The sequence below is a fragment of the Tiliqua scincoides genome, chromosome 1 (assembly GCF_035046505.1).
Source record: "Tiliqua scincoides isolate rTilSci1 chromosome 1, rTilSci1.hap2, whole genome shotgun sequence".
NCBI lineage: Eukaryota > Metazoa > Chordata > Lepidosauria > Squamata > Scincidae > Tiliqua > Tiliqua scincoides.
Window position 1 is genome coordinate 265,542,655 of NC_089821.1, and position 14,719 is coordinate 265,557,373.

At 41.4% G+C, this 14,719-nt stretch overlaps 1 protein-coding gene across 1 annotated transcript in view; it reads left to right on the plus strand.

Moving 5' to 3' along the window:
* NPHP1 (nephrocystin 1) overlaps positions 1-14,719 on the plus strand; it is a 41,839-nt gene that overhangs the window by 7,230 nt on the left and 19,890 nt on the right. The window contains exons 6-14 of the mRNA XM_066611858.1: positions 1,386-1,487; positions 2,999-3,102; positions 5,288-5,330; positions 5,661-5,745; positions 6,388-6,482; positions 7,302-7,430; positions 9,145-9,219; positions 12,240-12,350; positions 14,417-14,499. Coding sequence (XP_066467955.1) covers positions 1,386-1,487; positions 2,999-3,102; positions 5,288-5,330; positions 5,661-5,745; positions 6,388-6,482; positions 7,302-7,430; positions 9,145-9,219; positions 12,240-12,350; positions 14,417-14,499 — 827 coding nt within the window. The remainder of the gene's footprint in view (positions 1-1,385; positions 1,488-2,998; positions 3,103-5,287; positions 5,331-5,660; positions 5,746-6,387; positions 6,483-7,301; positions 7,431-9,144; positions 9,220-12,239; positions 12,351-14,416; positions 14,500-14,719) is intronic.

Below are 14,719 nucleotides of genomic sequence, written 5' to 3' on the forward strand. Positions count from 1 at the left end.
TGTCTATATAGTACATAATAGCAATGGTAGAGAATCTACGCCCCTCTTTCATCTGCTTAGTTTTACTCTGGATTCCATTTCTTGGTCACTAATGAAAAGACAGAAAGCATGATCTCTCTCTCTCTCTCTCTCTCTCTCTCTCTCTGTGTCTGTGCACAATTATATGATGTTGCAATTGCAGCTTAACAATATTGAATTCAGTTCATGTTTGTTAAAAACATTTCCCTTTGATCAGTAGTTCTCAAATGTTTTAGCTCTGGGACCCACTTTTTGAAATGACACTGTATCAGGACCAACCTAACTTTCTGAGACTTTAAAAGAAGGTGATCTAGAAAGAAATAATATCTTTATTTATTTACAAGTAATATTTTATTTATTTATTTGCAAAAAACCCAAAAAAGTTGGTTACATTTCTCATAATGAGGCAGAAAGAAAGTTACATTTCTCGTAATGAGGCAGCCCTAATGAATAGCTTCAAGGCTTGAGTTATGTGACCCAGCCTTCACTTACCCCCACTTCCTGTCATTGATGAACTTGGAAAAAAACACAAGAAAAAAGACACATAATAATAATATAATATACAGTATTTATATACCGCCTTTCTTGGTCTTTATTCAAGACTTTATTCAAGGCGGTTTACACAGGCAGGCTTATTAAATCCACGCAGGGATTTTTACAAATTGAAAGAAGGTTCTCTCTTTCAAGAACCACCACATTCAAGATGTTACACTCCGATCTGGTTTAACATTCTGGCCTCCATCCTCCCACGCTCCGAGCAGATGGAACAGCTCAGCTGCAGCTTGCCAGCTGCTTCAAGGTCGCACGGTGCCAGTGGCCTCGAACTGGCGACCTTGTGGATGTTAATCTTCAGGCAAATGGAGGCTCTACCCTCTAGACCAGACCTCCTGCCCATCTCCCTTTATTTACACAAGCTTGCAAACTACAAGAGCTCAGCTCTTTGCAGGGCTTCTATCTGATTTTTGAATAGCCTTCGGGCTTGAGGCAATTCGTTATCTTTCCACCACCCATGTTTTCATTGGAGGCTGTGTGGGACTCACCAGAAATTGGATCACAACCCACCAAGTGGGTCCCAATTCCACAGTTTGAGAAACGCTTTCTTTATCATTGAATGGAATATGTCTTGCATCTGTGAAACTGAAACAGCTTTTCTGGTATGCTGTATTGTTCAGCACATATGCAAAACAGTTTAATTAGTTTTTTGTTTACATGCCCAACTCTAGTATTTTCGATGACGATATTTATAGTAGGAGAATACTAGTCAGTTGGAAATGACATAGAGCAACTATTTCTGTCACAATGTATCCCATATGCATTCTCTGCCTGTATGTTAAAGTTATTCTCCCCCCCCCCTTCTTATATCGAAGAAAGGTGAAGTTCTTCTCATACTTGAGAGAAAACCTGATGGCTGGTGGCTGGCTAAAAATTCTAAAGGGAAGAAAGGCCTTGTACCGAAAACTTATCTTAAGGTGAGTATTTGTCTCTCTTTTTATTCTTTTGAACCAACAACAGCCTGCCTCCCAGTCAAAAGCTTGGTGGAATAGAAATTTGCCACTTAGTTGCCCATGCACACAGTTTTAAGAGATCCTGTGGCAAAAATCCTTGATTTTTTCCCCCCCATATTTTCTGCTTAGTTTTGTCTGTTCTTAGTCCCTTGTATTCCCTACCCCAGTCATCCTGAAAAGCTACCGAGACCTCCTCCCTGCTGTTCTTGAGTTTGGTAACATTACAGAAAGGACCACATGGCATCTCTGACAAATTCTGTGGATTAAATGCCTTCCTGGCTAATGTCCCTCCAACACAGGATTCTGACTGATACTCCTGCTGGGATTGGCATGTATCGACTGACTGGGCAGCCAAGTGCCTCTGGTTAGATAAAGGGATGTGATGGGAAGCCCAGGTGACCCTACTTATCCAACTGAATGACACTGACATTGACAACCCAAGTTGTTTTTTTTAAGTTCACACATAGGAATACTCTGAATTGTTGCCTCTGGTTCATTGTTGATGTGCTGTGTCTGTGCATTAATGATGAACTCATCTCATTAGGAGTGTAGGAACCCCTTCAGAGTGAGTAGCTAAGGAAAAGTATCCATCAATTTGCATTTAGAGTCTTTATTTGATTTTCTGCTTGTTTTTTGAGCAGTATGCCAACTTTTTGTTAACCACCTGATTTGGTCAGTCCTGTTCTATCTTTGACATGAGACTTGCTTTTTGATCCTTTTCCTCCTCCTCTCTTTTATTTTGTTTGTCCAGCAGACTGGATAAACAAAATAAAATAAAAGAGAACTCTGGTTTATTGTTCTTGATTTAACAACCTGGTCTCAGTTTTTAGGGTGTGCTTTGGCTGTGCTTCCTCAGATTGCCACTCACTAGTACTTGTTTTGGTTTTTGTGTAAGTGCGAATTCTCTCGAGGTTTGGCAACCCTTTACAGATTGTGAGGAGAGGTTTTCCAAGATTGGTTTCCTCTGTCTGGTTGGTGATGACAGTGGAAACCTACCAAACCCTCAGATACCTCTAATGGGGATAAGGACGGGGAAGAGCAAACAGCAGGTGTGCCAAGAGGGTAGACATTTTCTGCTATTCCCTAAAAGTTTAGGATTGCACTTTTGAGTGACTCTGAAACAGCTTTCTAGTCTCCTAGTGTTGCATGGTAAGTTTCACCAGTCTAGAAGAGGCAACATAAGACCCCACTGCCTGTTTTTGGCTCACCAAAGTTTTCTTCCAGTCTGCGAAGCTATTCGGAGTACTTTTTCCAGGATGAGGGGGAGATGGGGGTGAAGAACCTTTCCTATAGGAAAACCCTTGGCAGACCAATTGTGGCCCATTGTGTTATGCAGAACTCTGAAACCTCCAGCTCATAGCTCATGGTCTTAGTGACTAAGCTTATTCACCACTTCATCATTGGAAAGTCTCTTCCTGGGGGGGGGGGGGAGGCCACAGTGTGATTGACCACTGTAATGTCTGTTAAATTTTCAGATTCATGACAGTGAAGGAGAGGGCCAAGAACCAAGTGAAGAGGAAACGGAGGAAGACATAGAGGTGGCAGATGAAACAGCAGGAGGGGCCAAAATATTGAAAAGGTTAAGAGACAGTGGCTTTGACTTTAGATAAATTATACTAATTATACTTTAAAATTTATTTTATTTATTATTTGTGTTTAAATATTTAAATCCCACCTTTCCCTCCAAATAATCAGTGCTCAAAGCAGCATACAGAATAGAAGAAAAAAACAGTAAAATGCAAAAAAAAAATAGGAATGAAATGGGGACTTAATCATTGCAGCCTTGCATATTCTGTTTTGGGTCCCCTCAGGGGAGAAAGGCAGGATAGAAATGCGGTAAGTAAGTAAATACCGGTAAGTAGATGAGTAATAAGTAAATATATTCTGTACCACTAGTTCAAACACTGGCCATCTCAGCTTTTGTCCATCTATTCCTTTACTGTTTTGATCTGTCACAACAGTGAATTCAGCAAAAGTTGGGTAAAGCCACTTGTATGGGACTCCTTGTAATAGAAAGTCAAACTGGTTGTAGTACAGATACTGAAGTTTGAGTGATAAGTAACATGTAGGAGTTATGAAGGAGATGAAATCCAGAGAGAGGGGGCAAAATGCATACAAACATAGCTATGCTTCTAATTTCTCAGTTCATCTTGTTGAAAATTGTGCATGAAAGGTAGATACATGAATAAAATCTGATCAGGCCATTAGCTGTATATGTTAGTGAAAGCTGGGCATTAAGGAAGAAAACTAAGCACCTATTTCTGACCTGAGAGAAGGCTCTTTACAAAATAGGAAAGCAATAACTAGAGGTTTTGTAGAAGGACCCAGGCATTAATTAGTAACCCTACTGCAATGTGAAAGCATAGAGACTATTGTGATTTGGACATATTCAAACAGCAGGAGTAGAAAGTCTATGGAAAAGAGCACTGGAAATAATGTGACAAGTAGAATAACCAATGCATAAGTGGTGTTAAGATTTAAGTACTTTGGGAGTATATGGGCAGTGCAATCCTAATGCTAGTTGGAAGCCAGGTGAATCTCCTTAGGATAAGGGGATGTATTTCTCCTTACCCTGAGTAATGCTCCAGCCAGCCCTATGGGGCTGCTCTGATCTCTGCCAGCTACTCAGCTAGTGGAAGTCTGAGTGGCCCTGTGTAGGTCTGTCTGACCCAAGAAAAGGGTTAGGATATGGTGGAGGAGGCCTATGCTGATCCTGCCCTCTCCCTAGACAGTCCCACACCTTGTTCCACCCTCTTCCGCCCTGTTACACTGCTTCCCGGCTCCGGAATGTCTTCCTGCCACCCTCTCCCAGCCCCTGAACTGCCTGGTGGTGTACTTACCTCTGCTGGTGCCTCAGGGTCTGAATGCAGCGCTGGCAGGGAGACACAGACCTCCATGCCAGCATTGGTTGCTCATGCAGTGTTGCAAACGTGCTTTACAGCAGGTTCATGACACCTTTGGCCCATGCAGCGGTTGTTGCACTGACTGAAGTGGAAATTGGATTGCACTCTGAGTTGATGAAAATGCAGACAGAAGTTTTGTATCTATTTTGGTTAGGTTGTGAAGTCAATTCAGTAAGAAATGTGCATGTTTACTTGGAAATCATGTTTACTTGGAAATTAGAGTTCAATGAGACATAGAGCCACATTCGATTTGCATGCAAACATTGTTTAAAAGAAAAAGGAACTGGGTGGTTCAACTTTGATTGGGATTGGGCCATGCAGGGAGGGGGAATTTCACTCTTCCCTCCTCATAGTCACCTTGAGCTTTTGGAAAGGCAGAATATAAATACACACATACATACTATTTTATGGTGCAAATGGTCCGTCCATCCGTCCCCCCCAAAATATCATTTTCAGTCCAATCCTATAAAATGGCATAAAAGAGAAAAGTTAATTTCCCCAGGCAGCCCAGTCCTGGTTAGGGTTACTTCCCTGATCAACCAGTTTTATTAAAAAAAAACACCAAATATTCCAGTTGGATACTCACATTGCATGTATTTGTGTGTGTGTCTGATGTGGTCCTTGCTTTGAAATTGTGCTTAGATTAATTTTTTTAACTGCAAAGCAGAATTAGTTAAAAGTTGCCACTTCAGTTTCCATCTTGGTCAGAATGCAGATTACTTTTTTGTTTCCCATTGGGATCATTCACCTAATGTGCTATTCAGAAATCACTGATGTTGAGTAATAGTTTGTCCAGCTTCATATCTGCAATACGTTCATTTGTTTTTCTTGGTGACATTCTTATTCTTACATCATTTGCAGAACAGACTCACACTGGAGTGCTGTTAAAAAAGCCATTACAGAGGTAAAGCTGTGTTTTATATATTCATGTTGCCATTAATGATTTTTTATTAATGACAATAACTTGATTTTGCTTGAAAAGCTAAATAGTCATTTATTCCATCTGATTTAGCACTTCATTGCCCAGACATTCAGGCTGTGGATTGCACAGTTAGGAAGCTAGGAATCTTTACATTGTGGAGAAGATTTCTACTTGTCCAGCCAGAGTGGCTATTCAGAATGCTTGGTGTTCAGTGATTTCTTTGCCCTAATAGTTGCAGAGTAATATGGAGACACAAATGCAATGAAGGAAGATAGCAGTAGAAATGAAATACTGTATCTCTCTTCTGAATAGAATAATACCTTAGATGCATTGACGACCATGGGAACAGTTCCAGCAGGATTCCGGCCTTCAACCCTTGCACAACTCTTGGAAGAAGGTATGAGTTCTGCAGAGTGGTTCAGTTAAAGACAGACTTCTCACAATGTAAAGCAAATTGAATGTGGTGTGAACATTTACCAGAGGATGATTGGCAATCTGATTGTAACATGAAGTTGCTTCTAATAAGTGTGTTGGTTTTAAACAGTATTTTCATTGACATGTTCGTTCATTTACACTTGGACTTCAGTGGTGATAGGAACTCTTTAATGTAGTTTAAAATGTCTCTGTTCCTTTTCAGTATGATAGGCTGGCTAGTACCACATAGGGGTGTTTTCATATGACATTTCTTATAAACACATGATTTTTTAAAAGTATGTATCTAAGACATTTTATGTAGTCCTAAAGATGTTGTGTGGCTATGTATGCAAACAGGGCTATCATACCAGTATACTTGTCAGGGTGTTGGCATTGACTTCAGCTTCCTCTGGGTTGCTGCTATACAATTTGTGAACAAAGCCTTAGGCTCTGACCATAAGCACATTAAAGAAAATCCCTATACAACTAGTCAACCAAGTCAGGGTGTCTAGGGTTGGGATGTTACAGGCTGAAGTTGTAGTCGACAAAAACCCATTGAAGGCAACTAGGAGACATAAAAGGAGAAGGAAAATACCATACTAAATAGTGCATATTCTCCTTTTAGGAATTCAGTTTCGAGCCCCTTACTTCCTACAACCTGAACTCACCCCTTCTGATCTGGCTTTCCGAGATCTAGTGTGGAACCATGAAAAGAACACTGTAAGTATTTGCTCTCAATAAACCTACAAACACTGATATTTACAGGGTAACAGAAGATGAGGAATTGGTTAGATGTGAAAGAGTAAAACCTCGCTATTCAAGTGTTTACTATTCCATGGAGAAAGAACATGTGAGGGCTTTCCTGGATTGTGTCTGCTTAACATTACCCCCACTGTTGCTTAGCAGCGACCAGGGTGGATTGAGGCTAGGAAGGAGACAGTATTGGGGGCAGAGATGCCTCCTATCCACTCTGAATTGCTTGAGCAAAATCGCACGTCCAAGTAGACCCGTTCAGATGGTAGAGACTTACTCCCAGGTCAAGGGAACTACCTGGTGGAGTCCTCCATAACTCTCCTCACCCCACCCCACAGGATTAATGCATGCTCTGATAGCACCACTGCATTGGTGGGGGGAGGGGAGAAAAGGGAGGGATTGTGTTGTGAATCTTACTAAGACCAGAGTAAAAACTGTGTATCTTTCCAGAAATTATGGAATATCTCAAAATGCTAGAGTAGACCTGCTCTATTCTACATCCCTGCTAACTGGTAAGAGGCACTTTTTCAAGTGAGTGCTCTTCTTTTCTTTAGCAAGGGGAGAGTAACTGGCCCGCCTCACCCCCGCAGTGTCTGTTCGAGTGGTTGTCTGCTGGTATTCTTTGCATCTTTTTAGATTGTGAGCCCTTTTGGGACAGGGAGCCATTAGTTATTTGATTTTCTCTGTAAACGGCTTTGTGAACTTTTTGTTGAAAAGTGGTATATAAATAGTTAATAATAATAATAATAATAATAATAGATTTCCTGCCATTGTTTTATTTATCAGATACAACCAAGGCCAACCCGAATATCGCTGATCTTAACCCTGTGGAACTGTAAAATGATTCCTTTTCCTGGACTGAGCATACAGGTTCTCAGCAGACATGTTCGACTCTGCCTTTTTGATGGTAACAGAGTAAGTTCTAGAAGTCCACTAATTCAGTGAGTCTCAAACTTTTAGCATCGGGATCCACTTTTTAAAATGACACTTTAAAATGACACTTTTATGAGACTTTTATGAGACTTTAAAAAAAGGTGATCTAGAAAGAAAAAATTTACAATTAATATTTTATTTATTTATTTATTTTTAAACTTGATCCATTTCTCATAATGAGGCAGCCCTAATGAATAGCCTCAAGGATTGAGAGGCTTAGTGATGTGACCCAGCCTTCTTCTGCCCCCACTACCTGTCATTGACAGATTTGGAAAAAAACATCCCAGAAAAAATGTGCTCAAACATTTTCTCCCTATATTTATGTAAGCTTACAAACTGCAGGAGCTCACTTCTTTGCAGGGTAGTTAGCAGCTATCTGCATTTTGAATAGCTTCAGAGCTTGAGGCAATTAGTTATCTGATTTTTCCATCACCCATGTTTTTGTTGGAGGCGCTGCAGAACCCACCAAAAATCACGTCATGATCCACCAAGTGAATCTCGACCCATAACTTTGAGAAACACTGCCCTAATTCAAGATATTAAAATTGAATTCTGTTTAATACCTCTGTCAGATTCATGAATTACTAAAAATGTATCAGAGTGGGGTTTTTTTTGGTGTTTTGGGGTGGATTTGTACAGTCACTGAATGATTCAGAATATATACCAAGAGGAGTACACAGCTGAGTAAATGGGTGTAATTTTTTACTACACCGTTTTTGAGCACAGTAATTAAGTTAATGTCAGTCTTCTCATCTCACATCATTTCACATATAATATTCTTTATCTTACAGTTTCAAAGGTTTCTTGGCTTTGGTGAATCTGTGTTATTTTGCTGCAGTCCCATCTTCATATCTACAGCATGTTACCTGATTTTCGCCTGTACATTCTGCTGTTATTTTTCTTGAATATTTTTCTTGAAACATCAAGTAAATAGGTTCACTTGCTCTCCCTTCTATCACAGTGCTAAAACAATCAGTTTCATCCTCCCCCCTCCCCATGTTTTGCTGCAGTGCTGAAACCTCAAATGCTGCAGTTGGTACAAGAGGAGGGGAAGGCTGATAAACTGTGGCAACGTTCGCCAGCTCCAGGTATGATGGGAAACTAAGGTTTAACGAGTGTGCTCAAGGAAGCTGTGGGCTCATGCCCTCTTTTGCATATGAGAGGGGTACGCTAAGGGCACAGTCCTAACCAACTTTCCAGCACAGAGGTAAGGGCAGTGCAGTGCCAAGATAAGGGAACAAACGTTCCCTTACTTTGAGGCAGCCTCTGTGAGCACCCCTCAACTGCAGGATGCAGCACACGTCCTATTGGCACAGCTATGCCAGTGCTGGAAAGTGGGTTAGGATTTGGGCCTAAAAATGCTTATTTTCACTCTGACAAACTGCAATAGTTAAAACAAACCAGGATGTTGAACTGTGCTGGTTGTCATTTTTGTTAATGTTGTTTTATTTCCACTGGGGAGAATGTAATCAACATTGTAGTGGAGATTTCAAATAGCTTGTTTTTGTGAGTGGTTCAGATGGCATGTCTGTAAGGTTCAGCAGACTTTATACTTGCTTCTCTCCAGATTTAGGTCCCATCTCATCAGCTGAACATATATCTAGAGTTGCACAAGACCAGGTTTTGCATGGATCTTTACCACAAAATGAGTTGAAAAAGGTTCACTTGACTACTTTGTTTCCTTATCTTGCTTTAGGTCTTGAGTAATATTCATACTGTTAGAGCTACATGGCAGCCTAAAAATCCTAAAACATGGACATTTTCTCCACGGGTATGTATACAGGAGTGATTATGGACATATTGGTACATAATGGTACATTTTACGTTACTTTAGGATAGTGTTTCTCAATGTTTCTCCTCTGCCGTACCATTTCACATGATCTACCTATTCGAAGTACCACTGGAAATAACTGGTGATGACATCATTGCCAGTTACTTCTGGGCTGGGAGACCAGATGCAAATCAACAAACACCAGTAAGAGGCTCAGGGTGGATGGGAGGGCTTTTTCAAGCGCGGTAAAATATGCTTTGGAGCTCTGCCTTCTGAGACGATTCTCCTATCACTATTCGTTGTGTCACGTTCCTGGTCTTGCTGCCAGGTGGCAGATATCCAGGTACCACCTCAAGTATCACTGATGTTACCACAAGTACCACCAGATACCACCTCAAGTATCACTGATGTTACCCATTCTACTGGTTGAGAAACATTGCTTTAGGAGGATATATACTGTAGTATATGCCAATGTTTTTAGTATTACCTACTGATATATCACTAAAACCTTCATTATTATTATTATTTATTATTTGGATAGCACCACCAATGCACATGGCACTTAAGATAGAATGAAAAGGCAGGTCTGTGCCTTAAAGGGCTTACAGTCTAAATTTTGACTCAAGGTAGTCAACAGAGGGTGGAAAGGAGATTGAGGCTGGAAAAAACAGATGAGAATAAACCAGTGTTTCTCAAACTTTGAGGGAGCTTTACTCCCTCAGTAAGTCTTTGTGGGGGAGTAGCTAGGGAAGTGATGCAATCCTCAGGATTACGTTGCTAAGGGGGAGCAAATTGGGGTGCTTTCTATTTTTATGTAGGTAGGGCTACTTGAGGTTGCAGGATATGCGGGGAGCCCTGCACAGCCCTCCATAGGTCTCCCCGAGGCTTGCAACATTCAGTAAAAGTGGGTGCAAAGTGCTCCTGCAAAAGAAATTGCTTTGAGCCCGCTTTTTCTGAAGATTCCAAGCCTTGGGGTGCACATGGCTCCCCACATCTGCTGCAGCCTGCTGTAGCCTACCTACATAAAAGTGAAAACACCCTGCCTTCGCCCCCCATAGGGATGCTATCCTGGGGATTACTTCCCTCCCTCTCCCTTTCCCCCACCCCTTAAAGGGATGGAGGAACCTTTACAGGAACTGGTGGGTCGTGACCCTCCACTTTGAGAACTGCTGGAATAAACTGTTTCAGTGGCATCTGCTTAGCAGTATGGAATGGGGACTAAAACATGCTGCCAAAGGCTTGGTGGAAAAGATAAGTTTTGAGAAGTAATTTGCAGGAAGTGAGCAAGGAAGCATCCTGCAGGTATTCCAGGTGGCAGTTTGAAAAATTAACTGGAGAAAGGACAGAGTTATTTGAGACAAAAGTGAGGGTTAAACATTACTTGTTCATAGTATGGGAACCATGGCAAAAAGAAACATGTATTGCCTTGTCTCAGTGGTCAAGGTCAGTAAACCTAAATGCTGTGGTATTGTATGACGTGAAGTAGCTCCGCTTCAGGTTGTATTGACCAAACCTTTCTAACTGAGAGCCAAACTAGGCAAGAGCTGGGAAAATAATGATCTTCCAGTGAAAGACAGAACTTCAATAGGGCTTCAGTTTTTTACTTTGATCTGCTACACTGGATGCTTCTAAACCATTGTCATATTTTAACACAAATATATGCTAAACTGGCACTGGCTCCTTGTTTTTGCCCCCCAAAACAACATAACTGAGGAAGGGGGAAAGAAGCATGAATTGGATTGGGGCCATGACACTGGGGGATGGAGGCTAAGCCCTTTCCTCTGCATTAATTTTTCTGGTCTAAATCACCTGCACCCCAAGCCTCACTAAGGCAAAAAGAAAAAGAAAAAGAAAAGGGTGAATAACAGGGGGTTGCAGTGGAATTTAGATCAAGAAAATGACTTTAATTGGGTTCGTATTCTGTCTGCTAGAGACTTGGCTCTGATTAAATTTGGACTCCTTTCTATAGTAGCTTTTGTTTTGTTTATTAAGAAATTAGGAGATCCAGTCACATTTTTTGGGTCTCCTTGTCCAGTTTGGCCCTAAATAATAAATAGTGAGCTCTATATAAACCTAAGGGTTTGAGTAGCATGGATTCTTCGGTAGGTGGCGATCTTTCCTTTGAATTGATACTAAGTGTCTTATAGAAAAGAAGGGAAGAGAGTCCCTTTTTAAGGAGTCATCTGCAGACTGATACTCAAATAATATATTTTTCCTTATGCATCAGTTTAAATACCACATAATTGATACATAAGGGGAAATATATAATTTGAGTATCAGTCTGCAGATGACTCCTTAAAAAGGGACTGTTCTGTTCCTATTTTTATATGACTCTTACCTTAAGTAGGACTTCAGTTTTTTTTTATTTATTTTGAGCTGCTACAGTGGAGGCTCCTAAACCATTGTCATATTTTAAATTTCTGGGTGTATTTGCAGATAGCTCTTCAATCCTGGACTGAGTAATTCAGACATGAGTATATGCTAAACTGGCACTGGCTCCTACTTGTTTTGCCTCTGAACTATTTATCTCCTATTTTATATTGCACTTTCCCCTTTCTTTTGAAACAACAAAAACTTACCTATATTAGCTATATGAACAAGAAAGCCAGCTTTAGTCAACAATGCCAGCCTTTGTCAATGGGGGTAGAAGGTCTTGAATGTGGTTGGCAAAATTAACTGAAGAGGGAAGCTCAAGGCAAAGAAGCCGGAAACAGGCAAATCAGTCATTACAAAGTGGTATTCATTGATGGATGGTGGGTACATCTTTGTATTGCATACTATATAAAGTATCATGTCCATCTTGTCATGTAGTTTCGTGAATGCTTAACGTTAAAAAGCGAGTTAACATTTATACAACCAGCTGGGTAGCATGAAAATATGCTGATTGTTGATGTTTACATGTCTTTATTTCCTATCAGAAGAAAACCAAAGAGAATGATACCATTATTCTTAAAGATCTCCTAAAAGACTTTTGAAATCCAATGCTTGCATCTGTTTGTTATTCTTTTCTAATTTTGTAGGTCACTGGCATCTTACCATGTTTGCTTGATGGTGATTGTTTTGTTCGATCCAATTCCCCATCTTCAGATATTGGTCTATTATTTGAACTCGGAATTACTTACATTCGCAATGTAAGTTCATGAAAATGGCTCAGTGTGGCTAAGTGGTCGAACCACTTAGCATTCAGTGGTGGTCCATGTCAGTCATTCTCAAACTGGGGTGCCACGATGCCCCAGCTTGAGGAGCTCTGTCTTTGCCTCTTTAAGAGGGGGGAGGGGGAAATACAGTGATACGATTCCCTGGATCACACCACTGCCAGGCAATTGAGAACAGGAAATGGGTCGTGATCTTTATTTTTAGATTTTGTGAGGCTTGGGGAGCCCTGTAGAGGCTTCCATGGACTCTCCACATCCCTGGCAGGCTGCTGCTGCTAGTGAGAAAAATGGAGCCCCTGTCGCCCCTGGCAATAGCGTGATTCTGGGGAACGTATCACTGGCTTTTTGACAGAGCTAGCCCTGGGAATGAAGAATGAGTAGGTTTCAGTATGCAAAGAATGTCAACTTCCACTGAAAGTCTCATGTCTTAAATTTTTGTTTTTACCCATCCTCTTGTAGAGTGATCTGGCAGCTTAATCAGAAGTGTTATAATCAAACGTGTTATAGTCTTGGACATTTAAAAGTTTTAAAACACTTTTAGTATTAAAAAGTACTAAAAAATTGTCATTGATGTACAAAAAAATTAATAAATCAAATTGATAATTCAAAAATGAAAATGATTATGAAAAGTATAGGAAATACCAAAGAATTCTTGAATTGTTTCTTTACCTAGTATTGTTTTATAAGGCCCTAAACCTGATTCCCTGCTCAGCAATATGTAGAAATGCTCAGTTGCTCAGGATTGCAGTGGTATAAAGCAAGCCTATGCAAGGTTGATTGCCTTGGTAATATCAGTAGCCTGTACAGTAGTCATCTCTCTCTAGGCCAGTGGTTTGCAAAGTCCTCCTTAGGAGGAGGGAAGCACCTAAGTGCTTGCAGGGGCTGGGGGATTGCAGCAACATGATCTCCAGTATTGCGCTATTGCTGGAGACAGCGGGGGGTTCTGGCTCACCTGAAGTCAGCAACAGGGTCCAGGGAGCCCTGCAGACACCTTTGCAGGGCCCCCCAAGCCTGGAAAATAAAGAAAATTACAATCGGAAATCACTTCCATTTTCCTATTGCAAAAGTGACTTCTGTTTGCTATTTTCTTTATTTTCCAGGCTTGAGGAGCCCTCCAGAGGTACCCACAGGGCTCCCCAGGCCCCGTCTCTGACTTCAGGTGAGCCAGAAACCCCTCTTTTTTCCCAGCAGCAGCATGATCTTGGGGATCATGTTGCTGCAGTCCCTTTGCCCCCGCACCTTAAGGGGATAGACCTAAGTGCTTCCCTAGCTGATGGGTTGTGACCCCATCAGTTTGGGAACCACTGCTTTAGGCATATCTATTTGTATGATGGGCAGCCCAATCCTAAGCTACCCTGGTGCCCAGTAGTACAGTGGTGCTGAAATGGCTGCTGCTGTTATCCCATTCAGTAAGGAAATGTTTGTTCCCTTACTCCAGGTAGAGTCTCAGCAGGCCCAATGGTTCTCCTCAAACCTGTGCCAGCTCTTGAGCTGGCAATGAACCAAGGAGGCCTGTGTTGGGCTTCCAGGTTCAGGAGGGGGCATAGGATTCGGTGGCAGAGTCTGCTGCTGTCCCCATCCCCCTCCTGGGACCTATCCTCCCCTTGCGCCACCCTTAGTTCTACTTTCCCCTTCCCTCCCCCACCCTGAAAAGCCTTGCTGCTTGCTGGTGGTAGCACTCAACACAGGCTGCTTGGTGGAAGTGTTGTCCCAGCACTGAGGCCCAGCGCCAGCTGACGCTGGCCTCGGTGCCACATCCTCTCTGCTGGTGCAGAGGTACCTTATGGCACTTTTGTGATGGCAGTTGCTGGAACATCGTAGCAGCTATCATTACTGCCCAGCAATAGGATCAGGCCCTAAAACTCCCTAGTTCTGAAAGTTAAGCATGTGCTGGGTATTCCTTAGATGGTGGGAAGAGGCAGCATATTGTTGCTGCACCATGATCTCTTTAGTAGTTAAGTGGGGACCAAGAGTTGAATTGCACTCAGTTATTAGACTTTGCAGCAATCTGAATATCTCCATTTATTCATCGTATTTTCTAGTCAACAGGTGAAAAAGGAGAATTGAGTTGTGGCTGGACATTTCTAAAACTTTTTGATCCCAGTGGACTTCCAGTTTCCTCCAAGTAAGTTCTTTGGGGGGGGGGGAGGAAGCAAAAATTCAACCAAGATAAAAAGAAAATTAAAGCAGGTCACATTATTGACTTGGCCTGCTGTAGACTCAAAAAATCAGTGAGATTTATTTATTTAAAATACTGTCTCCTTTTCCTCTGACAGAACTCAAAGCAGCTAACAATACATTTGAAAAGAACCAACATCCATAAAATAATAGAGTAAAACAGCTAA